The sequence below is a fragment of the Brachyistius frenatus genome, unplaced genomic scaffold, assembly GCF_029030835.1.
Source record: "Brachyistius frenatus isolate BFR_SWC_R1_liver_20210118 unplaced genomic scaffold, ASM2903083v1 Contig_228, whole genome shotgun sequence".
Classification (NCBI taxonomy): Eukaryota; Metazoa; Chordata; class Actinopteri; family Embiotocidae; genus Brachyistius; species Brachyistius frenatus.
In genome coordinates this window covers 162,374-188,553 of record NW_027210827.1, presented here as the reverse complement: position 1 = coordinate 188,553, position 26,180 = coordinate 162,374, and the positions used below count along the sequence as shown (strand labels likewise).

At 46.2% G+C, this 26,180-nt stretch overlaps 2 protein-coding genes across 3 annotated transcripts; one reads left to right on the top strand and one right to left on the bottom strand.

Moving 5' to 3' along the window:
• The first annotated feature begins 305 nt into the window (after positions 1-305).
• Positions 306-5,460, top strand: LOC138633628 (histone-lysine N-methyltransferase PRDM9-like). Its single transcript, XM_069719982.1, has 6 exons — positions 306-627; positions 729-824; positions 1,013-1,290; positions 1,379-1,446; positions 1,596-1,786; positions 2,003-5,460. Exons 1-6 carry the CDS (start codon positions 531-533, stop codon positions 3,988-3,990), a joined length of 2,718 nt encoding a protein of 905 aa, XP_069576083.1. The 5' UTR covers positions 306-530; the 3' UTR covers positions 3,991-5,460.
• Positions 4,301-25,340, bottom strand: LOC138633629 (neurabin-2-like). 2 transcript variants are annotated; one of them, XM_069719983.1, is made up of 11 exons: positions 25,253-25,340; positions 23,490-24,943; positions 12,884-13,016; positions 10,890-11,010; positions 10,442-10,546; positions 8,361-8,493; positions 6,890-7,042; positions 6,724-6,777; positions 6,364-6,593; positions 6,152-6,248; positions 4,301-5,859 (listed from the first exon to the last, which is right to left on the bottom strand). In XM_069719983.1, the coding sequence occupies exons 2-11, from the start codon at positions 24,873-24,875 to the stop codon at positions 5,809-5,811; spliced, it is 2,463 nt and encodes an 820-aa protein (XP_069576084.1). In that variant the 5' UTR covers positions 24,876-24,943; positions 25,253-25,340; the 3' UTR covers positions 4,301-5,808. The 2 variants fall into 2 exon arrangements, with proteins under 2 accessions (XP_069576084.1, XP_069576085.1); XM_069719984.1 differs by lacking the exon at positions 25,253-25,340 and having other exon boundaries at positions 23,490-25,239.
• Between the last annotated feature and the right edge of the window lie 840 nt (positions 25,341-26,180).

Here is a 26,180-nt window from a genome sequence, read left to right as displayed (position 1 = left end):
AGCATTATTTACTTCCGGGGAAGCGTTTGCGGCGTCCAGTGGGTTCTTGGTCGAGCGGCGAAATCCTCCTGGTTTGGGACGACAGTCGGCAAAACGGTCCGAGAAAACAGGCGTCGACCAGGTACACGATCTGATGTAGTTTAATGTCGAACTTTTAACCGTGGAGATTGGTGGTTGTGCATTTGAAGCCGTCGTGGAGGTGATTTTTTTTTTTGTTTTTTTGTTTTTTTTTGCTACGATAGCAACTCTTGACAAAGCTGCGTTATTAGCCTCAACAGTATCCCATCTTTATGAGAAAAAAAAAAAACCAGCTAAATAATTCGCCAAATGCAGCGAAACTATTCTCCAAAATGTTGGAAAATGGCAAAAATGAGTTTTGCTGGTCAATCTTCAGCGAGCTTGGTTAGCGTGCTAATGTTAGCTGCAGCTGATTCTTTAGTTTTTGCTCGTGTGTCATCAAATTAATAATTTCCTCCTCCTTCCCCCCCCCCCCTGACCATCCTCAAAGAGTTGTTTTGTTTTTTAAACTCATGTCGGACCGGACCAACGGTGTGGAGTGGGTGGAGGCAACCGAGGAGGTGGTTGCGACGGAGGAGTGTCTCCCCACTGAAAACAACCCCCCCGCAGGTACAGCACGGTGGACGATAACCCCCACAAATCAAAACGGAGCTTTTCAACCGGACACGTGACGTGTTTTCACACAACATGTAATGTCTTCGGTCCTGCAGTGATGCAGGTTTTCCAGCCGGCAGAATCTACGCCAATCCAGAAGTTACTGGACACCGTGGGACAGGGAGAAAACCCAGAAAGTGTTCATGGCTTTTGTAAGCAAAACACTGTTGTTGTTGTTGTTGTTGTTGTTTCTCCTCTTCTTTTTACACTCTCAGCTGCCTGTTTATTTGTCATTTAAAGGACCGCAGTCGCTCCACAGTCTTCCTTATCCGCCCACGCCTTGAGCGATGAGCCTCTTCGCTGTATTCATCTGGTTTCCCTCCTTCTTCACGTGTCCCAGGTTGTGAGGAGTGTCTCGCTCTCTTCCAGGACCAGAGTGGTCCCGACAACCTCAACGGCCCGTCTTTTATACTCGACTTTCCAATGGGCATGGGCGTCCCGCAGAGGGCCCTCCTCACGCTACCCTACGGCCTGGTGGTAGGCAGGTCTAGTATTCCCTGCGAGGGGGTCGGGGTCTTAAATCAGGGACCCGTCGTGTCTCCCGGAATGCATTTTGGACCGTGTGAGGGGGAAGTGACCACGAGGGAAACCGCCATGGCGAGTGACTTCTCCTGGGAGGTGAGCTTGGATAACGTTCAACTGAAATCAGTCCTTGTTGTGGTTATTTTTCTTTTGCATTTTATCCTGAAATTGTCATTTTCTGCAGACTTACAAAGGACAAGACCAGTACGTGTACATTGATGCTGCCAAAGATTCACACTCAAACTGGATGAGGTATTCAATTCTATTATTTGTAACTCTGTGTGTTTATTTCAGGTTGCCCCCCCCCCTCCCCCCTTCAATTTCCTAATTTATTTCAATTATACAAGAAAACATTCGAGCTCCGTTGTTCCGCTTCATATTCTTTTCTTTTTCGGACTCAGGTATGTCAACCGTGCTCGTAATAGGGACGAGACAAATCTGTTAGCGGTCCAGTACAAAGGCAGCATCCTCTTCCACTGCTGTCGCACCATACAAACCGGAGACGAGCTCATGGTGTGGCCCAGCGGCAAACTTCTCGCCAATTTCAGCGACGCTTGGGCCCAGATGCGTTTGCTGAAGTTGAACGCAACAGGTGCCTTTTTTTTTCATTTACCTCGTTTTCATTTGTCACCAAAATGAGATGTTTGTAGTTGTTTTTATCGACTCGTCGCGCGCCGACGTGAGTTTTAAAATGAACAGGTCAAATCTCTCTGGCAGAAAAGTGCCATAATTTAAAGATTATTTTATAATCTGCTCAATTTATGTTGACACTATCCCCCCCACCCCCCCTTTCTCTTCTAAAATGCAGACAGCAATATATCTGCTCCCTCGGAGATCTTCCTGTGCTCCTGCTGTCAGCTGACCTTCACTACAGAGGCCTTCCTGCAGCGGCATGCAGATTACTGCCGCCCGCGGCCTCAAACCGACGATGAAAATCTGGCCTCCTTGGTGGTGCTGTCCGTCGACTCCGTCGAGTCCATCACGTGCGTCGATTGCGGGAAGACGTTCAAGCAGATGCATCACCTCAGGAGGCACAAGCGCAGCGTGCACTCAAACAAGCGCCCGTACTGCTGCCCGCACTGCAGGCGAAGTTTTAGTCAGGCCTCCGGCTTAACCAGACACCAGCTGGTCCACAGGAAGCAGGCCGTGACGGAAGATCCCGATCGGAGCCACGTCCTCCGTTTCACAGGGAGCGCGACGCCGACGTCCGAACTGTGCGATCCAGCTGCATCTCAGGAAACCAAGGAAACGGGCGCCGATGAGAATCCGAGGGAAGCGACGGACGTCGCGGAAACCGCGACCCTTCCCGCGACTCCTCCAGCGGGCGAGGCGGAAACATCCAAGTGCATTTGTTCGGACTGCGGCATGAGCTTCGCGAACGTAGCGTACCTCCGAAAGCACAAGCTGACCGTCCACGAGAGGCTCCGTCCGTACGTCTGCACCGTGTGTCAGAAATGCTTCGGCCAGTACACCGACCTGACCAGGCACCTGCGGCATCATCAGAGACAACATAAGGGCGGCGGGGACGAGGACGAGGACGAGGATGCGGAGGATGCCGCCAGCATGCCGTTCTGCTGCGCCGAGTGCTCGTTGACTTTTTCTTCCGTGGAGACCCTTCAGCGGCACATAAACGAGCTTCACTCGCAGGACGCCGCAGTAGGAAGTCAAGTCGGCGGCCCGCCGCCCGCGGTCGAAACGGCCGAGTCGGCCCGGGAGCCTTCCTCCAAGAGGCCCCAGCGACTCGGCGCGAGGTCCAAAGTTTCCGCCGTAACCAAACTCGTAGCACCGAAACGAAAAGCGAGCGGTGCCGCTCGGACCAAGAGGAGCTCCGCCGAAGCCGAGGCTCCCGCCGTCGGTAACGGAGAGTCCTCAAAATACGAATGGTTTAGCTGCAATCGCTGTAAACAAACGTACGGAAACCCGGAGGACCTCAGAGCACACGAGTGCGCCGCGAGGCCGCACAAGTGCGGACAGTGCGACGCGACCTTCAGCCAGCCGAGGTTCCTGAAAAAGCACGAGCGGAACGCGCACGAGCGGGCGAACCCTTACAGCTGCGAGCGCTGCGGTAAAGACTTCACCACGTCGTCCAACCTGAAACAGCATCAGAAGAGCAACATTTGCATGAAGTACCACTGCACGTCCGAGCTCTTCCCGTGCTCCTTCTGCCAGTTCTCCTTCACCGTGAAGAGCTACCTGACCAAGCACGTCAAGAGGCACCACCCCGTCGAGTACCTGTCCAACCGCGACGCCGACGGCCTGGCGGACCAGCTGGAGGAAGAGGACGGGGGGGAAAACTACAACTGCCCCCAGTGCGGGAAGCGCTGGGCGAGCAGCAGGGCGTTCAAGTCGCACCCGTGCTTCCGACAGGTGAGGGTGCTGTACCTCTGCACCGACTGCGGCAAGGGCTTCACCAACCACTACGCGCTGAAGCAGCACCAGCGCATCCACACGGGCGAGAAGCCGTACAGCTGCACGCACTGCGGCAAGAGCTTCTCGTTCGTCGGCCAGCTCAACGTGCACCTCAGGACCCACACCGGGGAGAAGCCCTACCTGTGCACCCACTGCGGCGAGAGCTTTCGGCAGTCGGGAGACCTGAAGAGACACGAGAGGAAGCACACGGGCCTGCGGCCGTACAGCTGCCCCGAGTGCAGCAAGGCCTTCAGCCGCCCGCAGAGCCTCAAAGCTCACCAGATGCTCCACATGGGAGAGAGGATGTTCAAGTGCACCCTGTGTGGGAAGAGCTTCTCCCGCGGTTATCACCTCAGGAGGCACCATCAGAAGATGCACGTCGTCTGAGCGACCACGGGGAGAGGGGGGGGGGGGGAACCGCGAAAGCCCTGTTTGCACTAAATGGTCGAGCACTTGGCGACGGCTCTTCAGGAGAATCTCTGAATGTCACGTGCATAATATTATTTAACATTGTTTGAAGCTGAAGTATTTCACATTTTTACGTTCAGGACTGTTATAGAGTCATTCAGTTGGTTTTCGGCAGTCAACAACAACAACAACAACAACAAAAATAAATAAGACAAACAGGTAAGCGAAGGCTTTATGTCTCGTTTTCGGCTCGCTTTAAAATTCAAATAAAAGACAACCAACTTGACCGTCACTGTTGACCATTTATTCCACAAAACATACAATGCAAAGCATGTGCACTGTACAAGCCTTAATATTATGAAAATACTCATAACCATGCCTGTTTTTTTTTTTTTTTTTTTTTTTCAATTAAGTCATCTTAAATTTTGTTTTCGTTGTCACCCAGATCTACTTCTTTTTTTTTTTTTCTTTTTCTTTACATGACAGTATAACTTTGTCTATTGGACGTTACTTTTTGCATTGCTTTTGTCAGTTTTTGTCCTTGTTAGCTCATATTTCCACCTTGACTATATTATAAATATTAAGTAAAATTAAAATATTTCAGTCTGACCTGAACTATACAAACATACTGGTATGACAGTTGACACAAGTAGACTCAATTTAATTTAAACTGTGCGTAAACTGAAACAGGTGGAAACCTGGCAGTGTTTTTCCATGTGCTACACACAGCGGTGTCAAGTGCAGCTGCTGGTTAGAGACGAGCTTCTTTCATCTAAGACTTTGCTTGCTGGTAATGGCTTCTTCGACATCCCAGTCCAGTAATGTTTCTTATATCAGTAGTCCTAACTAATACCGGTTACACAAGTCCTTGACAACATCCATTTGGGGGGAGGAGGGGGGAGTAAAGAGAGATCCATTGTCGTTTGTGGCACAGCAGTTGTGGAGGCTTGTTTCCGTGGTCCTTTTTTTTTTTTTTTTTTTTTTTTTTTTTTTTTTTTTGAAAGAAGTGAGGGGTTGAAACCAGAGGATCGGTCGCTCCTTAACGAGTCTCAATGTGTAAAAAATACACAAACACTTCTGAAAGGTAGGCAGCAGGTGGTTCTCAGGGTCACGTGACGACACCCCTATGAAAGGTTGGGTTACCGTTTGTACAATTTTCAACTTTGTTCCCGTTTCTTTCCTCCGTTTCCAGTGGAGCACCATGTCGATGTCTTCCTCAGTGCAATCTCTCGTCCAATGTACACCTCTTCATCACTTAAAATATACAACAACCCTCAATCTCATTAGTTTATATTATGTTAAATGTTATACACATTAAAAAAAATTTACAAACCAAACCGATTGTTAAACCACACAGTATCACGTCTGTACAAAACTCTGAAGAAAAAAAAAAAAAAAAAAAGGTCACAAAACTAGGCGAAAGAAAGAAAGAAAGGATTTTGTTTTTTTTGGCAATTAAAAGCAACAGGCTGGTTTGTCACAAAACCACAAATTAAGGGATTAAATACTCAACTCTGGAAATGAAAAAAGGAACAGTACATCTAGAGCTCGACAGAGTCTGTGTCGGTGATGATAAAACTGTTCTTCCCATAAATGTTAACAGAAAAACATGGTTAAAAGGGTTACGTGGCTGAAATACGAAGCCTGAGGACACGTACAGTATGCGACCGGAAACCGAGCTCGAGTCGGGAGACGAGAGCTACCCTGCTGTTCGTTGCAAGTACAATAACACTCCTTCATCTGGTGAAGTTCTATATGTAATGGAAAAAAACAAAACAAAAAAAGAAAAGAGGCTTTTTATAAAGGTTCAGATTTCAGCTCCTCCACCCGGCACTCCAGGTCCGCCACCTAGAAGACAAAACAGCACAATGTAGTTGTGACAATCAAGAACTGCCGCGGTTTGTTCCGAGATCTTTTCTGGCGTGTAAGAGAATTTGAGAAAGTTGATTTAATTCAAAGCACGAGCAGGTGAACCTAAAAGTCACCGCAGCATCAAAAAAAAAAATAGTAAATGACTTGTTGGCCTGTTGGTCAGGCGCACGACCAGGTGGGTTTTCTTTGACGCTTGCAGGATGCTACGCCATGAATTCGTCGTACGTCATGCATACAAGCAGAGCAACCTTTGGTCACCTCCCCGTACCTGTTCTTGGAGTTGTCCCGACTCCTCCTTCAGAAGAGAGGCCTCAGCCCCGACTTGTGCACACCGCTGGGTCTCCTTCTTCAGGTACTCAATCTCCCTGTTAAAGGAACCAGATCATATATATATATATATATATTTTATTTTTTTTAGCTCAAACGAAACATCCCACGCAGCTCTTGTTAGCTTTCGTGTGTGTAGTTAGACCGTCTTACTTTTGCTGATACTCTTTGATCAGGCGTTTGGCTTTGCTGTATTTGCGCTCCAGGGCCTGATACTGCGCCTGCGTCTCCTTCAGGTGCTCGTCCACCGCCTGGCACAGGCTCTGAGCCTCCATCCAGTAGCCCTCCAGCTTCTCCATCCGCTCCTTGTTCTCCTGCAGCGTCTGCTCCAGCTGGGCCTTATCCATACGCCAGCGCTGCTTGTCCTGCTCGGCGTGGTGCAGCTGGACAGAAAGATGGAGCATCCGTTTAACACGTTCTTCTGACTTCGAACAATATAGGTTCCTTCGCTATCTCTTCCCATTCGGTTACATAAATGAATCGTGAAATATGATCTTGATTTTAACACCTTACCTTTCTTTTCAGCTGTTGGATCTCAGCCTGGGTCACAGCATGCTTTATCTGGAGCTTTATGGTAAGAAGGAGACCGTTTTAAATACACGTGTTAATATTCGGTACGTCGGTGGCACCGAGCTGTGATTACAGAGGAGATGTTCCCGTTAAATGATTCATGTCTCACCTCTTTGTATTTGTGGGCCAGTTTCTCAGGATCCGTCTCCAGGGGCGACATGTCCTCGTTCTCCGCCAAGTCAAACACCTCGATGGCACTGGGATACGGCGGACTGGCCTCCTCGTCCTCATCGTCTTCCTCATCGGTGCCATATTCTACACCCTGCAGGGACGAGGTCGAAGTTAGAGACCCACCAACAGGTACAGCGAAGAGGTAGGTGCGCAAGGAGTTTCAAATCAAGAGTGTTCCCGGAGATCAATGTTTCTGGGAAAACATGCCGAATCATCATTAGTTATGCGTAGCTTTGCTTCATCGTTATGAAATTCCATTCAACTCATGACAGAAGAAATGTCAGACACTAATAAGTCAAAACCTCAGTTTAAAAAGATGAGAGGTTTTAAAGCTACTGCAAACGGATATCAATCATATGGAGAAAGTTGCTTGCGATTATGAAATTTTGCCGTTAAACGTGGGGTTCGACATTCCAGGAAGTTTTTGAAATTATTGCGATTGTAAGAGAGAAAAAAAAAAAAAAAAAAGTATTCTTTACATTTATAGTTCAACGTTTGGTTCAAATATCCGAAAACAGGAAGACAGCGAAATAAGTCATTTCATGGTGTTTTACTTCTGTGCTGTGACACCAAACGAACACCAGGTGGTGCAAAACTCAAACGAGCACACTGCACTTTCCATTATACAACCCACTGCTGTTGAAGAACCACCCACCCTCACCCTCTTCATGAATGGGGCAACTTCCTCTCTGCTGTTACAATGAAACCAAAGGCAGTTGGGTTTTTTTTTTCAGCACACGCTCTCTTAACTTTAACTGAAAGAGTCTGAGACAGGATTAACCAAATGAAAAAAAAAATAATAATAAAAAAAAAAGGGCCAGTGAGGGCACAAAATCTGAGTCATCCTGATTTGTCCCCATTTCGGAGCTTAGCTTATTGTTTGATCATGCTGATAGTACATGCTGGATATTAAAGTGTGGTTTTTTTTGTTGCCAGAAGCACACGCAACAAAATGCTCGCTCCTTCCTGTTCATGATGATGCAGAGATCGATTTTTTTTTTTTTTTTTTTAATCCTCGAGGGAAACCAGGGACATACAAGGACAACCGAGGTTTGAAAAAAAAATATATATAGTTTTTCAACAGTTACTGGCGTCCCGGTTTTTGTGTTTATACTGAAATCAAAATGCATTTCGGGAAAACATCACAGGACTCGCACGCTGCGTTTTATGTTTGTATTTTTTCTTGCAAGAATCGTGAAATCTAGTTGTAGGCGGGTCTCTAAGAACGTAGCCTGAACGTTTGGATGTCTTTTTTTTTTTTTTTTGTTCACCAATCTGGTTTAATTCCAGTGTTGTGGTGTCTGCTCGGGAGGAGGAGGAGGATGCATCGGTAAGCACTGCACCCTCACTTCTCCACTTCTGCAGCTCGAATCCTACCGCCAGTGGTCTCGGTCGTTTCTCAGACTGACCTCTTGCTCGTCCATGTACTGGTTGTAGCGCTGCTCCATCATCTCCCTCTGCCAGCGCTCCTGCTCCAACGTCTGCTGGATGAGCTGGGCCACTTCGCTCTGCTCGCCCGGCTTCTCTCGCCCGATCACGAACCTGCATTTAGAGAGTCGTCGGTCGAGCCCGGTTAGGACTGGACGGAGTGCTACGCATGTTCAAAGGGACTGGAGATTTATCTCGTATGGCAAGATGCTGTATGTGCGCGCTGGCTTTTTTTTTTTTTCTTCTTTCTCCTGACCGCTGAGGAGCAGGAACAACGGCTCCTTCAGGATCAAGAGGCTGTTTTTCATACATACCACGCTACTTACAGCCTTCTTAAGTTGTTACAGTGTGTGCATTAATGCAGTTAGGAATGTACCGGCTCTCTGATGGTGACAGAAAATGACTTCCTGTTTACGGCTGAAACGACCATGAACCCGGCCTCTCTGTCTCTCTTTTAACTCTCTGTACAGTTCCTTATAGAGCTTATATACGGTATGTTTCCTGATTGAGGCTCATAAATCTCCGTCCAATTAAAGAAAACAGTAAACGGGGCGGGGGGGGGGAGTACAGTGAATCATGAACAAAAGCCCCAGACGGTTATTAAGCCCGCCGCTGCAGCCTTTCAATTGCTGCGGCGCTTAGCGGGGGTAATTAAATGTTCGCAAACACACTTCCTGTCCCGGTCTATTTGTCTGCCTGACGTTTTTTTTTTTTTTCCTTCATGAGCTCCGTTGCCCTCTGCCGTCGCTGCAGAGGATGCATAATGTATGAGCTATCTATGGAGGTCTCTGATCTTCGCAAGTCACACAACACTGACAATTATCCCAACAGCGCTGACCACTAAAACCCTGAATTATGAATGAGCTTGGATGACAAAAGGGGAGCAGGCGGGAGCAGTCGGCACCACCAAAACTCCAAAGAGCGACGGCTCCAAATAGCCCTCTGGCATTTCAAACTGACGCTTCTGACGCCAACTCCGTTTGTCCCTGATAACCGTGCATCCTGTGGCTCGAGTGTGGGATCTTTGGACCTTTATTCAGAATGTCTCCAAAAGCAGCTTTCTCCAAGCTGAAAGAGGGCATAATCACGAACCGTGGGAGATATACATCTGGTGAAGGGAACGGGGAGGGCGCGGTAGACGTCGGGCCTCGCGCGTAAGACGGGCTTGTGGGTAATGTATCAGAACGAAACCATCTCCAGAAGGAAGATCGCTGGATGCCGCAGAAAGTTGTACCGACGAAAAGGGAAGCGAAAAACATGCGTCCCGGTCACGGCTGAGGCGTTTAGAAAACCACCAAATGGTGACTGTGCAAGTAAATGGCAATTTAACAAAGAGGACATAAGTGCCTTGAGGCAAATATTAGCACGCCAACATGCTCGTAATGAAAAAGCCGAGATGTTGACGTTTCACCCCGACAGACAAGAACGCACGAGTTTCTCGTGTTTTTCACATGTTATCACGTGACGGTCATATGTTCCCGCATATAATAGCCCAATACGTGTAAAAGTTTTCAGATGGGAATCTACGTGGGTTTTACACATTACACCATGGAAATGTTCTGAAACCACATGTTTTCCATGGGCGACATACTTTGTTTCACGTGTAATTATGTGGTTCTTCTGTAAGGCTATCAGGGAAGGTTTTCCATTTTCACCATGATAGTTTAGTATGTTAGCACGCTAGCATTCGCTAATTATCGCGAAACAGGAAGTGCAGCCGAGGCCGGTGGGAATGTCTTACGCCTTGCAGGTTACACGTGCATCAAATCAAAGTGATGCACACGTTTTGATCTGAGGAGATGAAGTGACGATGATTGTTATCGAAATAGGTCACTAAAAAAACTAAAACATCAACTTTCACATCGCAGTAGAAGAAAAGGAAATCACAGAAGTCGTTAAAATGCATCCTCTTGGGACGATTAAGGACTGTACAAAATTTCACGGCAGACCACTAAAAATAGTTGTTCTGATATTTCAGCGTAGACCAACTGACAGATCAAGTTTTCCACTTCTCGATTGAAGCGATTTCCACAGAAGTCTGACTATTCAGAGTGACTCTTACTTGACAGATCCTGAGGTGTTCCTGAGTACGGTGGCGGCAAAGCTTTGGGTGACTCCCACCAAACTGGTCCCGTCCACCTCTACGATCAGATCGTTCACCTGGATCCTGGAGGAGACAGTTTGGAGGTTTACACAAATAGCTCAGCCGTAGTCCTTGTTCATCCTTTTTATTCTTAAGCCCACACAAGCCCAACTCCATTTATAAATCCTTGTTTTGGCAGAAAGACCCATTTGCAGTTGCCAGGAATCACAATAAGCAACTGGGACAATAAAGCATCCACGCCTGGAAATAAAACTACAACTGCTAAGTTAACCTCAGGACGACGTGCGCTCGACAAAGGCCTTTTCAGTTTGCCTGTAAATTTTACTCAGGATGTTTCCGTTTCATTTCTCTCTACCGGGTCAGGAATTACTTTGACTGAAAGTAAATTCAACATCAACTAACTTACCTGTTATCCCTCTGTGCTGCTCCTCCGTCTGTGACTGTCTTGACAAATATGCCCAGTTTCTCCAGGCCCATGTCCGCCCCTGCACCCATCCCAATGATACTGATGCCCAGTCCATCGCCATCTGAAATAAGAGCAGGGGAACCAGACTAGCTGTTACCAAACTGTCACTGAAACCATGTTCAACAGGTTTAGTAAGTTTGATTTGTTATGTGGCCACGTCATAGGGAGTCAAGTGTTACCACCACTGCATTTGAGGGCGAACAGGACAAGGACAAAACTTAGATTATGGCTGCACTGTGTGTGAAACCCTAAGGGTCTTTTAATTTGAAAGGAAGGCTCTTAATTTGAAATGGAAGCAGGGACTTGCTGCAACGTGTTACTGAGAAAGCTTTTTTTTTTTTTTTTAAAGAATTTGGGAATAATGTTCTGACAATGTTCTGAAAAATACTTTAGGAATGTTAACAAAAAATATATTTTAGAATGTTGTATGTTGTTTGAGGAGAATTGCCACGGATATGTCGAACATCTTTACAGAAAACCAGCCACACAGTTGACAGCAAGTCCATGAAAAGATTTGTAAAGTACTGTAGTAGCAGGATCTGATGCCCCTCATATGGACCTGTGTTCCCTGGAACCATATTTAAAACCCACTGCATACAAAATCTGGGTGTGACAATGGACCGTGACTTCAAATTGGACAAACAGATAAACTAGCTCTTTCCAACTAAGGCTCTTATCTGAGGTCGAGCCCTTTTTATCGTTTAAGGTTTTTGAAAGGGGTTATACACGCTTTTATCCATTTTGATGGCGTGAGCCAGACTTCCCTCTCACGCTTACAGCTGGTGCAGAAGGCGGCAGCTCGTAAGTTGCCTTTGCATGACAGGCGGGATTCTTCTCGTTTTACAACACATCTTTATTCCGCCGCGCGAGTATGAGAGTGGCTTTTTTTTTTTTTTTTTGGGTGTGACTTTATTGTACTGTTTCATAGCTTTTAATATTTCGCTTGCACAATACTTTGGTTAGCTATCGTTGTCTTTAAATACGACCTATAAATCAATTTGTGTTGACCTGATACGACCGAGCAGAGCCTATATTAGAATCAGAAGTGGTGTGAGAGTTTTATCTCTGCGAAACTGACACCTGCTGCATTCTGTGTGAACTGTCGCTGGTATATAACCGCAGTTAAAATAAAAGCATGCAGAAGCTCCTCTTTGCATCTGAGGAACAAAATAAATAGATGCAACCTTCATGTGGTCTTGAAATTATAAAAAAAATAAAAATAAAATAAAACTATTTTAGTTAACGTCTGTGTATGTGACTCGAATGTTAAACGAGAATCACTGTAACACAGACATCCTGCCGGAGGCGTGATGTGCTGAAATAGCGTATTAATTCTCCGAGCACAAGTTTCTTTCAGCTTCTAGTTTAATCTGATTAAATGAATGCGGACGGTAGACACACTGCAGCACGTCATTTATATTAAAACACGTTCACACATGGCATCCCATGTAAGGTGCCCTGTACACAAGTCTAAATATAGTCTCCTGTACATATATTAATGCACCGTAATGTTGGAGGGATGTTGGAATTGTGGCTCACTGGGGGAGAGATGGGAGGGGAAACATTTACTTTGCCAAGTGGAGGGAAAGATGGTTGGCAGAAGGCACCTGGTGAACACTGCAGGCCTTTTTTTACTTCGGTAATAAGCAAATGTTGGATTTCTTCATGACTTCAAAGATAGTTACAACAGCGCTGTCCAGTGGGAGGTTAATTATTCAAATACGTCTCCATGAACATTTACTGTATTCTGTTTCCTATTATAGTGCAAATCAGCCACCTGGAGCCTCCAGCGGGTTGAAATACCGTAAATACGTAGACGCACTGGCATGTCCTGCAGCTTTTACAGACAAAAAATGTGATAAATCCTCTGCAGATAAGCACTGGGAAGAAAAAAGCGGGCGTTGTACTGTAGGTGCCTCGATAATGTTCGGTACCTTTCTCCAGCTCCACGGGGAACAGGTCCAGCCTCTCCACCCTCTTCTCCAGCTCGTACTCAGCAGACGCTGCCATGGGATCCACGTCTTCATTACGTCTGTCGTAGTCCTCGTTGGGATAGGTGGCGAACACCTGTGGGAGGAGACGGGAGGCTGGATCAGTAAATGTTTGTAGAGTTTCAACAGGTTCCCGTAGTCTTTTTTGGTCTGTCTTAAAATGGGATATATTTGTGAGATCTTTTGGGAAATGTGCTTATTTGCTTTCAACTTTAACGTCAATCCGCCATATGACGTGCAGACATACGGATAGATCGAAAAATTGTTTCTCAAAGTCCCACGGCGTGCAAAAATATAAAACAAGAAAAGTATAAATATGTAACAATAAAAAAACAATAAAACAGACAACAACCACAGTGACGCTAAACCGCAGTATCTATAAGTACGATGTAGTGCAGATTTCTTGTGGAGAGCTAATATGAAGTCAGTTTCGCTGAACAAAAAAAGATATGCAGCAGGGGGAGCAGTGGGCCTCTGCAGTATAAATACAAAAAGATATATATAAAAAAAAAAACCTTTAAACTCCATTTTCATAATTGACTCTGATTAGTGGTGGGTAAAAAAACAACAACCTATAGAGCACAGTATATTGCGATATTTTACGAAGGCATATTTCATAGATAGATGGACACTAACTATCAATATTTAATATATATGAGTTTGTCAGGCGCATGCAACATTTATGACAGGTTGTTATGAGCGTGTGGTCAGTCTGTCTGCTTGACAATCCCATTTTGCTGCAATAAAACAGATGCTAACAAAAGCTACACAATTTGCAGCTTAAAAGCGAATAAATTGCCACATGTTTAAAAAAAAATGGAAAAGAAAATTCACCATCATCTGTACATCATAACAGCCGCGGTTTCGGGACTGTGATAATATGGTATCATGGAGCCACTGGTGATTCTCACCTCCGCTCTAAATATAGTAGCTGCTACTGAAAGCAGAAAACGCATCGCTTCCTGTGCACACTGCCGCTCATCGATTCACTGTTTCGTCGACTCCATTTGTGCGTTAAGATCGGCAAAGTGTTCATTTATTCACATGAAAATTACAGATTGTGACGGGGCTGCAGGTGGTTGCGTCCAAATCCGCGCTAAACGATGTAAACGCTTCAAGAATTGGCCATTATAAAAGTTCCATGGAAAAGATGACTTCCGTCCGTTTTCTGCAGAAAGATGAGCTGTAACATACTGACGCAAACAGGACCGTTACTCGCAGCAAAGGAACGCTGGTTGAGATTATTAACACTCAAATTCCCCCGAAATGAGCTGCGCACGTCCTGCCTGACTCTGATGTTTGCCGATACCACGAAACACCTCGTGTTCTCTGCCATCACACGCTTGCATATTAAAACGTGAAATGTTGGGAATAAAAGTACCCCCCCCCCCAAAAAAAAAAAAATCAAAAAAATTACTGAATGCTGTAGGATAGCTGTGCACGAACGATTCACATTTTAAATCTAGTATTTAGTTTAATCGAATTTAATTCCTGAAATATTTATCTGCTCAAGATAATAAAAATTCAAGAATTCCTATCTTTACCTTCTGGCAAGTTGACTAACTCACAGAGGTACGATTTATGTATTTCAGCATGCACTTCAAACTACTTTTTGGGGGAGGGGTGGGGGGGGTTGTGGAGACGTACGGCAGCCGGGACGAGACGAGACGGATTCATGATTCGATAATAACTGACCGCCGCCGTTAATGCGGACGTAATGCAATTCAGATTTATTGAGCGTTTTAAACCGAGACAGCCGCAGCGTTTCCTCGAGGCCTCCGGGCTCCCTGTATCATCTCACAGCGGTGATCTGTATCAGACGCGCCGGGGGGAAATCAATCACAACCGCCGAAGTCGCTCTCGTGAAGACAGAGGCCTCTGTTTTCAGAGCTCAACTTCCCACATTCACTCCGCTCTAACAGCATGGCAGTTTACATAACCACCTCCAGCATGCTAATGGAGGCCCTTCTGCAGCTGCTGCTCACAGGCCACACACACACACACGCACACGCACACGCACACACACACACACACACACACACACACAAAGAGTAAGCTGGATCTTTAAGAGCCTCACTTTCACTCGTCCGAGGTGATTATGTATGCACCACCTTGCATGCTCCACTAGCTGCACTGATTCAGTGCTGGACCTCCTTTTTTTCTTTTTTTTTCACACATCCTGTGATTTACTTTATTTAAATTCATCAACAATCTTCATCTCCGTCGCGCAGAAAGATTTTCACAATTTTGTCCCCCGTCCCCCGAGCCCGCGTTCGGCTTATTCCACGCAACTCCCGCGTGTCGTTTAGTTTGTCCGTCCGTGTTGCGGTCGCGTCTCTTGGCTTCGCTGCCGCTCTTCGGCGGCACGGTACGGTTCCCCCCCCCCGTCTCCGTGGCAACCCCACAGCAAAAAGAGCCTGTCACTTTCGGCTGCTCCTCAGAGACGCGAGCGGCCCCGCGCTCTCCTCACACGTACTCGGCATCGTTGTATTTTCCACGCGTCGCCGGGCGCCGTGCGAGTCCTCCGCCGCTGCACTTGAAGCCTCCTCTCCCCGTCGGAACAAGAGTTTACAACGTGATCGCCTCGAGCCAAATCACTGCCATCGCCAACTGCTCATCAAGTGGTGACAAGGCCGATTTTTTTTATTTATTTATTTTTTATCTCTAATTCTGGCGCGAAAATTACATTTTGATTATTACTTGCAAATACAGTCGCAGACGTTCCTTGTCGTGGTCAGGAAGTGACTGTTCATGTCCACGAAACGGCCGCGCGCGTTTACACTTTCGTTTTCACTCGGATTGCGCAAACAAAATATAGCGCAACGTTTTAATCAGCGAGCCTAAACGAGGCTAGCTGTCACCCTCCGTTTCCAGTCTTTACGCTCTGCTCTCCTTGGCTGGAGCTTCATATTTATTCTGTAAACGTTGCGAACACAAACGCTCGGCAGGAGCAAATAAGCATATTTCCCACAATGCCGTACTTTTCCGTCAATTGACAACAATTTATGTATCTGTAGCTGCAAAAGCATTTACTGTTTCCAGCTTCTCAAATACGAGGAACTTGCTCAGTTATTTGTTTTTCTTTTCACTGTAAATTGATTGTTTTTTTTGTCTTTTCAGCTGCTAATCAGTCTTTAGTTAAACACTTGCAGGCATTATAACCCCATTTCTTTTTATACTTAATTAACAGCATAATTACTAATAATATTTTTTTTAAAAAGAAGGAAAAAAGAGAACGGGCAAAAAGAATGATGATAAAATGTTTACTTGCAGCAGCACTGACACCCATTATTTGTGCTGCTGTTTTGTTTTACTGTACGACTCCTGCAGATGACGTAGCACGGCAGCAGCACTGCAGTCTAATGGCTTTTGATTTAGGTTACCTTTGTATTTAGGCGGATTAGCAGAATGTGGATTACAGGCACGGAGGGGGGGCAAAAAAAAAAACAAGAAAAAAAAAAACGACACTGTTCGCATCCTAAGTAACGGGTCGTAAAACAACAACGGGGCGGTCCGAGCCTGCACCGCTTCCCTCCTTGAGTTTTGCAGATCAAGAGGCTGCAGCTGGTGGCTTGTGGTGCCCTCAGTGTTACGCCCACGACGCTGCGGGGAGATCAAACGAGGAGGCTCAGCGGCGTTTAACGTGGCACTGCGAGTAAACAGCGGCGACTGGATGCGTGTCGTGACCGGCTGGGGCCACGGTGGGAGGGGGGGGGGTCGATGGGCAGATGCCACGATGCAGGACGGACTTACAACCTTCAGCTTCACTGGTACAAAAGGAACACTTTTTTTTTTTTTTTACTCCCAGTAGGATGACTTCCCCCCCCCCCCCCCCCGCCTTGTACACAGTGATCCCACTCACAGACTAATTGGGATCCTGCATGATGCAACGTTTTTTGATCCCAGCCTCACCTTACGCACATAGACCAGCACGATAGGTAAACTCCTGCAGCGGTGAGGTGGCTGTCTTTGGAAGACAAACATTGGGATTAAATGCATGGGCGGCGGCGGTGGTGGCGGAGGGGAGGACGGGGGGGGGGGGAGGTTGGCAGGGCTCTGGAGAAGGACGCTTTTCCAGTTGTGGCAGATAGTAGGTCAGAGGAGCTAACAGATGGCCAGGAAACTCCCTTCCTCCCTCCCTCTGCTACCAGCCGCCTGGGACGTCCTACAAAAGCTCCGCGGGCCGCGAGCTCGAGCTCTCAATGGCTACCAGATTGTGTTTGTGTCTGTGACGGGCGCCCACTCGGGACTGTAAAGGGTATAAAAAGCAGCCAGTGAGTGACGGGCAGCATTTTACAACACAGTTGCCGTGACAGAGAGAGACGGCTAAATGATAGAGGCAGCTCCCGCAGGCCTCGGCTCGGCTACGGTGTGGTTCCATCTTGATAGGCCCTTTGGCAACGACGTGATTGGGTAACACCGTGGTGCTAACTAGCACGTCCGTATCCCCCCACACACACACACCACACCCCCACCGCCCACAGCAGCATGTCGACCGCTGTGTTTCTTTCCCTCTTGACTCCCAAAAAACAGATCTAATTTTGGACTCAGCCAATGGGATGTGTGGAGGTGGTCCCGTTGGTTTTGTCAGAAATAGCGTGTTTTCCACTCCCGCCGCACGCTGCAACCAACCAACTTTCCATCACTTTCATTGCTCATACTATCCCCGCTATAATTTCAACTTTTTTATTTCCACCTTAAATGCCCAAGTGAATTAAGTTGATCACCGTGCATCCTGTGAGATTTCAGATTTGGCTGCTCCAACTTTAGACCCCTCACTTTTTCCCTCTACATACACACGTGCTTTAATTAATCCAGTATTCTTAGGATCACGCTGCATGTATGACGCTTAATTATTTGCCGTCAAACTTGAGCATGTTTGGCACTTTTCCTCTTTACATTTTAACGACGCCAACATTTATTGCTTCGCCGAGCGCGACAGGTTAAACAAGTGGCAGGTAATTGCTTCTAAATCCTCCTAAAATTGGGGGTTAATCCAGATCCCAGATGTGCAACACGCAGACGGGAAATAAGGGATGTGTCCCCTTTGCTGCTGTTGACATCCCTCGCCAATAAAATGGATATGGCGGTATTGTCATGGTAACGGTTGCACGGCTCCAAAGCCCGTCTCTTTTGGCAGGGCAGATTTTGGTCAGCGGTCATGTTTAAGCTTAACGTTGACCTGCGGGAGAGACACGGCAGGAAGAGAATAAGGTCAGCCGCAGAGGACTGAACGGAACTATAGTACATATGGGATGCATCAACATGATACAACGACTACCTGATGGGTTTTTTTACGTTAATTATATAATTTATTACTTAATACAGTATGTATTCTTTTTATTATTCACATTTATCTTCTATCCTACTCATTGCATTTTATATCACGGTCTATTATATTTGTATGACCACTATTCATTATGCCGCCTTGATAAGGCAGTTTATATATTCATATTCATTTAGGTTGTGTGAAGCCCATTAACTTTCTTGTACACTAATTTAGAGATTATAAAGCCATCAGTGTCGTTATATACATATTTCAGATTTAGTTTTATTCCATTTTACTTTGCATACTTCTTTTTATCTGAACTTTTATCTGTGTTGACATATTTCCAAACCTACTAAAAACGATGCCAAACAGCGGATGCTTGTTCCTGACTGAGGCCTAACGTCCTTGAGGATTACTGGTACCCCTGAATGTGGATTGTGAAATGGAGTCGACGTGTTTCTAGGATGGCCTATGTTTTGTTCCTATTGAACTTCGATACCATCTACTGGACGTCAAGATGTATGATATTTACTCGATCAAATTTCCTGTCTCGCAATGTAAAAAAAAAAAAGTGAAAAATAACTTGTGCATCCGTCCTGTGATTTGGATGCGCCTCCAAAACTGAATGGGTTCTTCCTTGACTGATGTTACATCCTTCCACCAAGTTTAATGAAAATCAGGCTGTTTTTTTTTAATAATCCTGTTGACAAACAAGCTCACAAAACGGAAAACATAACCTCAATAGTAGAAACAATTAACAGTGAGCTGATGGTCAAAGCCATATAGTTTACTCCTCTATGCCACACTGGCTGAGAGGTTCCCTCATTACCACAAACGTGGGCATTAGTAGTTTATTTTAAGCGTCAAATATTCATTAATTTGCAACTGAAAGAAGGTCCCAAACAATGTGACTAATGTTGGCTGTTTTCTGAAATTATTCAGCCTTTTCTGTTCGTGAAGCTGAATGTTTTTGAGCAGAAAGGGTGCTGAGTGCCACCGACAGAGTACAGAGGCCTTGACTGTCGGACCGAGACACTTTTCATATGTTTACTGTTAAAAAACAAAACAAAAACATCAGCCTTGTGCTTAATCAGTAAACATGAACTACAGAAGCAAGACGTTCTAAAGAAGGTGAATATGCACCTTCACACAGGGCAGCAGGAGCCTCATAGATCACTGTAACCAGCGGCTGGTTGTTTTTTTTGTGTTTTTTTTTTTTTACAAGATGAAGGCATGTTGGACGGGATGAAACACAACAGCACTCAGACATCATGACCGAGACGTTGCATAACGCGGCTTGTCGCAGTAACCTGACCGAGTGTGGGCACATCGCGGTTCCAACCCACCGCCGCTGCAGGACCGAGAAGTGGGGCAGCGTGACCTTGTTGATAATCTGTCTGGTCTCCGGCCCCTCCTGGCTGTGAGTAATGCACTGTATGAAATACTGCAGCCTCTCTGAGTCCAAGTAATAGACGGTTTGAGGATACCTTGACACGTGGTGATGTATTACCCGTCCCCCGGGGGCGATCCCTCATTGGCTGACCTGAGGCTGCATTGAGGGGTTTTCTCTTATTTTGCAACGTTGAAATCTGCAATTCCTCCTTTTGTGTGTATGTCAAAATCCAACATTTATTACTATATCAGTAAAGTCATTGTTTGTGTTAATGATACGGTGCAGAAGAAAATCATAGGTGTTCTCTGAGCAGGCTGGCAGGACGGCTGCTTAGAGTTGCGTAGGAAGAGGACGGGGGAAGAGTGCGTGTGCGTGCGTGTGTGTGTGTGTGCATGTGCGTGTGCGTGTGCGTGTGAGAGATGGTGGTAACGGGGGCATTAAAAGTGTAAGAGCAGGCAAGGTGATGAGCTAGCACGGTGATTCTGGTGCAGGAGGAATAAATCTGATTATTCCTGGCTCGGAGGGAAGGCAGCACAAATCCAGCAGAGATTATCTCTTTTTCTTTTCTTTTTTTTTTTTTTTTTGTGCTCTCCCTTTGCACAATGGGATAAATAATGAAAAATCACAACACGCCACGAGGCTACGCCGTCATCTACGGTATACTGATAGTGAGCGAGATATAGAACGAAGCCAAAACAAACAAGCTTTCACGGATAAATAAGACATGAGAAGCAGCTTCCTGTGTTTCGACAAGGAGGCGGCCCCTGAAAAGCGAGGCAAGCCTGTGACGATAATAACAATGCTGCTATTTTTACTAACTGTAGCAGACTGCTGACAAAGAGCGAAAAGAAGGGAGTGAGAGAAAACAGTGTCAGGAGGAGCAAACAAAGAGTCCAGTGTGAAGTCTACCCGGAGCAGAGCTGCTATTTTTTGAAGGTTTTGAGAGGACAGAGACAGGCAGGCAGGCAGGCAGGCAGGCAGGCAGGCAGGCAGGCAGGCAGACCGCCATCACCACAACAGGACTTTAATTATGGCCAAAAGCTGAACTGTTGCTAAGACAGAGGGGGTGGGGGAGTGGTGGAAATATGCACTGAAAATGGTCACTTCCTGTTTGGAAGAGAAAACCAACTGACAGTGTGACTTAAGAGCTGGCAGTAATACAGTCGCATGACATTTGAGCTACATAATGATGCCCCTCCCATTTGACCTCACCCCCCCCCCCCCACACACACACACACACACACACTCACACTTTTACTCTCAGAAGCCCCCAGCCCCCTCACCCCCATCACTCACCCTTGCATCAATCTCCATAACAAAGGTCGCACTGATACAGTGTGAAAGGACCCAGTCGGGGGTTTATTCTCCAGCGACGGCTGCAGGGTCAAAACCCGAATTCTGCCTTTTTTTATTAGAGGCGATGAGTTATGACTTTTTATCGCCTCCTCATGGCATCCACCTTTGATCTCATGAGGATAAAATAATGTGGTAAAAGTCTTTTTTCCTCTCCCCCTCCCTCCCCCCGTATAACGACTGCATGACAGGCATCCAAAGCTCATGCATGATTTATATAGGATTTGTGGGGTTTTTGGCATTTACTCAATATATTAAAGCTTAATAATTGAGACATGAAGACGTATCGGTATGAGCATAATTAGCGCACACACGCACAGACATTGCTGCACATAAATGCTTTATAGGTTTTCTTTTTTTTTATGTGATTTGAGTTTAAAATATTGTGTTTGTGCTTTCACTGGTAAAAATAGTTTGGAGGTACAGGTATTATTAATATATTGTATATACGTATATTATTATGTTATTTTCCTATGTTTAAATTCAGTGTTTCTCAGTGCATCCTTGAAGCCTGACAAACATAAGTAATGTATTTCCTTCCACATAGAAACAATTGCAAAGCTGAATTATTTTCAGTGCTGTGGAGATTGCGTTGTTTACATCTGTGTTTGCGTCCATTTTTTTGTTTGTTATATTTTTCTCTGCCTTTATCTGGTGAATTCTTTTGTGCACCACCATTAGCGACAGTTTCTCAGTGGAGTTGTTTTGAAACTGTTGAAAATATTAAATATTTTGACACTTCTGAGCTTTTAAATGTACAAAATAGGTACCTGCTGGTCAAAGTGTTGCTCCCAAGCGACTCTAGTGGTCAGAAACTCTTAATGGTGCCTTTAATGGTCAGTTTTGTTTACCGTTTGACTTTTTTTTTTATTGTCGTATTTATCGCTACACGTCCCTCTGTTTTTTTTTGTTTTTTTGTATGAGCAATGGGAACACGCATAAATAGACTTTAATCTGCCAAAGCTAGAAAATTATAGATTTCATAAGCGATATTTCCGTTTTGTCTGCGCTCTTCTCTTATTTGAAGCAGGCATGACTTTGATGTACCAATATGATGTTGCATATTTTCATGTACCAATGTGACCAAAACAATGTAAGAAATAGTTGTTAAGAGAGCAGAAATGTATATAAACAATAAGTTAATTACATTCGCTTTAGCTGTTTAGTCACAGATATGTTTTCAGGTGCTTTAAATATGTCAATTTTACCAATAGTGTCATGTTAGTTAAACTAGATGAGCATTAAAGGAACAGTTCAACATTTTAGAGAGTTGTCACAGAAGGCACTTTTTTTTTTTAAATTTACCTTTGAACGCGGGATGAAAATAAGGATGTTTACTGACAGTTAGTTTCGTGAACATCCACTTCTCTAAAAATATATGAATACACCTGTTCCTCAAAATGTCAAATTATTTCCTTTAAAGTGCATTTTCAGTTTGAGATGGTGTTGCATTGGTTTTTAAAACTCTCTCAGATGCAGACAAATCTAGCCACAGTAACTCGGCACTACTGGAAAAAATGTGCAGCAAAGTGAAGATAACAAGAGCAAGTTCTGACTTGATGAGTCATGATATGGGACAGGAGTGCTTGGTCACTGAAATGTAGTTCCTGCGAGAGGCACTGTGTGTGACGTACAGTGTCAGGGCCCGCTTCAGCCGGCAGAGTCTCCGCATGCCTCAGACCTCAAGGCAGAGCCGAGCGGCAGGACTGAGCTGGAGAGAGAATCCGATGCTCCTCTCCGGACCATTACACCACCCCCAGACACACCGAGACACTTTAAATCAAATCTTCCTCCTCCGCTTCTTCTTCCTCCTCCTCGTCTGTCCTACTCTCTCATCTCACCGGTCAAAGAGTGAATCACAGTGTATTTTTCTTTTCCTTTTTCTCACTTCCTCTTTCTCTCTTTCTCACACACACAAAAACAACTCCATTCCTCACTCAGTTCCCCCAACCAGTGTTCACCGGCCTTTCTCTTTCCGCAGCAGAGAACCCTCTTCTCTAAAAACCTGGATAATTACCCAGGGCCCTTTTCTGTCCCGTCTCTCCCCCAGCAATTATTTACAGAAGCAGCTCCCGCTGCATTTTCAGATAAGCATCTACACTGTGGCTCTTTTTTTGGGGGGCCCATGTCAGCTGCACGGTAGGAATGCAGGGACCGTCCAGCAGCAATTGGCTACTGCGTGAGGGGAGGGTGTTTTAACACCGTGCAAAGCCCTGTGTTGAATCAGGGTAAAATCAAAATGTCAGCATCAGTGTGACACCGGCAGAGGCTGAGGGAGTTCATAAAAAAGCTGACAGAGGCGCCAGCTATCATGCTAACACAGTAGATAAGCTTTTAAGGTCAAGTTCAACGAGACTCTGAACACAGAGGGTGAAGAAAAAAAAAATCCCACAGCAGAAAACAGACATAATTACAATTCAGAAATCAGCACCTAAGCATAATTAAACTCTCTGGGGGTAGAATCTGAAAGACATTGTCTTCATGTGTCTTCTAATAGTCGTTTGATGTGTTTTTCCGCTGCATAGTTTCCTCACCTTGATGGGATCTATGCTGAAGCGAATCTTCCTCGAAGGGGGCGGGTCCTCCTCCGTGGGCAACCCAGAAATCTCCACACAGCTGGACTCGGGCTCGTAGCGGTCATCCTCCTCGTCTTCGTCCTCGTCCTTCTGGCTTCCTCCGAAGTCCTCCCCCACCGCGCTGTAGGTACTGATATCCACCGAGTCCCGGCCCGACTGCTCGTCTCTCAGTGTCCTGTCCTCCTCCTCCTCCTCCTCAGCATCCTTCTCCCCCTCCTGCCTGAGCGTGTCACCACCCTTCGGAGAGCTTTGCTTCCCAGCTGCAGTTTCTCCATTCTCCACAGAGATGCGGATGTCACTTTGCAGCGTCGTGGGCTCTATGGACCCAAAGTGTGCCTCAGCTTTGGCCTCAACACCTGCATCTGAAACAGTCTTTTCTCTCTCGTTTGGCTCTCCTACATTACTGGAAAGTTCAGTCATTTGGCCAACACTCTGGCCCCCATTAAAGCCTTCAGATGGGGGAGTCCCCCTTCCCCTGGGGCCCCTCGGAGGCGCCTCTTGGCCCTTCTGATTGCTTAAGTCTTCCTCTTGGTTGCCCGATGCGAAGGCACTGACCCTCTTTGTGATTATCTTGGAGTTCAACACGCCCACCTTGGCGCTGACCCCCCGGGATGGGAGCGGTGGCGTGGAGGAGAGGCGGTGGAGGTTGTTCCGGAGCTCCGCTGCCCGCTCAAACACAGCACTGAGCTGGCTGACCGTGGGGGACACTGCCTCGCTAGTGTCCAGGCTGTCCAGGGACTCTGTGCTGCCGTTAAAACGAGCCACCACGTCCAACCTGCCGTCCTGGAAGCCTGAGGCCTTGTCTGTCTTCAGAAGGACCCTGGTGGTGGCCAGCTTCTCCTGCTGCAGCTTCTCCTGCTGCAACTTCTCCTGCTGCAGCTTCTCCTGCTGCTGCTCGAAGATGCGGCGGGTCTCCTGCAGCTTGGAGTAGCTGGGCGACGACGCCCGAGGGTGCCCGTTCTCCGATTTGGGGTCGAACTTGTTGACGCGCTCGGACACGGTGGACCCGAGCTTCAGCAGCGCGCTGTGGTCCACGTTCTCGTTCAGGCTACCGGCTCTGGGGAGGGAGAGGCGCACCGATTTGTCGGCGTTCTTGGCGGGGTCCTCTCCCTCTGCGTCGGCTGGGGATGTGGTCTGCATCTGCTGGAACATGTTTTTAATACGGTGCACGTTGGAGCCGTACCTGCGCCCCCGGGGGCCCTCCTGCATGTCCCCGTTCGCAGCATTGTCTTTGACGGGCTTCAGGGCCTGCATCCCCGCCTCGTACGCGTTTCTGTGCGGGGATGGGCTCCTGAGCGTGGAGCCAGAGCCGGTGCTCTTGGATGTAGATTCGGTCTTCATCATGGTCAGTCAAGCGTCGCAGCGGATGCTCAGCGGCGGCATGTCTCCTTTCTCAACTCCCGGTGGCAAATCTGTATTATCCAACAGCAGCCGATCCCAGCGAGGGGGGGGGGGGGGGGGAGGGCGCCCAGACGAGACCGGCAGATGGGGAGAAACAAAAACAACAGCTCGCGTTAAGGGCCTGCTTGCATCCGCTGCAATTCTCGCCTAGTGCAACGGAGAAAGTGAGCACGATGCATCTGTCATTAGCTCGTTTGCAGTTCCAACAATACAAACCTAACCTTCCCGGATAATGGCATTACTCGTTAAAAAACATTTGCACAGAAAAACAGAACAGTAATGAGCCGCGGATTTACCGCAGCTGACGACAGATTGCTTACGTTTAATCCCTTTTTACAGGCAGCATCATTTTGATCTCTTCATTCTGTGAGCTGCAGATTTCTGGTCCTCTGGTAGCGGCAGACTGCTGCTGCATGGAGGAGGGAGCCGCTGGGTCATAGTGCCCGTCTCCGATTTTTTTTTTTTTTTTTTTTTTTTTGCTTCTCTGTAGGCAATTAAAAGCCTAATTTAATATATTTAGCACACGTGCATTAACTCTAAATACTGGGTTATAATGAGTGATTGGGTTTTTGCTTCTAATATATGGTATACTAGTCCCAAGCAGTAGTAGCCATCTAACCAAGGAGGCAGCTGCCAGAGCAAGTGGAAAAGATGCAGAGATGGTGGAATAGCTAAAAAAAATTATTAAGTATTATCATAATAAAATATGAAATAACAATCGTGATTTCATCTAACAGGGCTGTGAGGCTACATCAGACAAAAAAAAATGGCAATCGCTGCAGTATTTTTTTTTTTTTTAAATCAAAATATATAAAGTAAATTCAATTAAATAATAATCATCCAAAAAAATATGCAACAATTCCTCTTCTCAGTACAATAAAACAGTCCAGAGGTCAGATTTGACAGCCTTCCCCCAACACGACTGCAACTTCAGACATAAAAATACATATACATATATATATATATATATATATATATATATATATATATACATGAACGACCACTAATGGAAACTCTGTGTAAGCCTGGAGAATCAAACTGAAGCCTCTGAGAGGTAAATCGACCAGCTTTAGGACCCAGTGAACCTCCCTCACGTCAAACCTCCTTGGCCAATAGCACATCCGTTATTTGCGGGCCACATTGTTGCTTCCTGCATTCTGCATCTGCGCTGACAGACAGATTTAATATTATCACTGAAAGTAGACAAAGCAGTTCTAACCCTTTGTTTTTTTAAGGTTTTGAAACCTG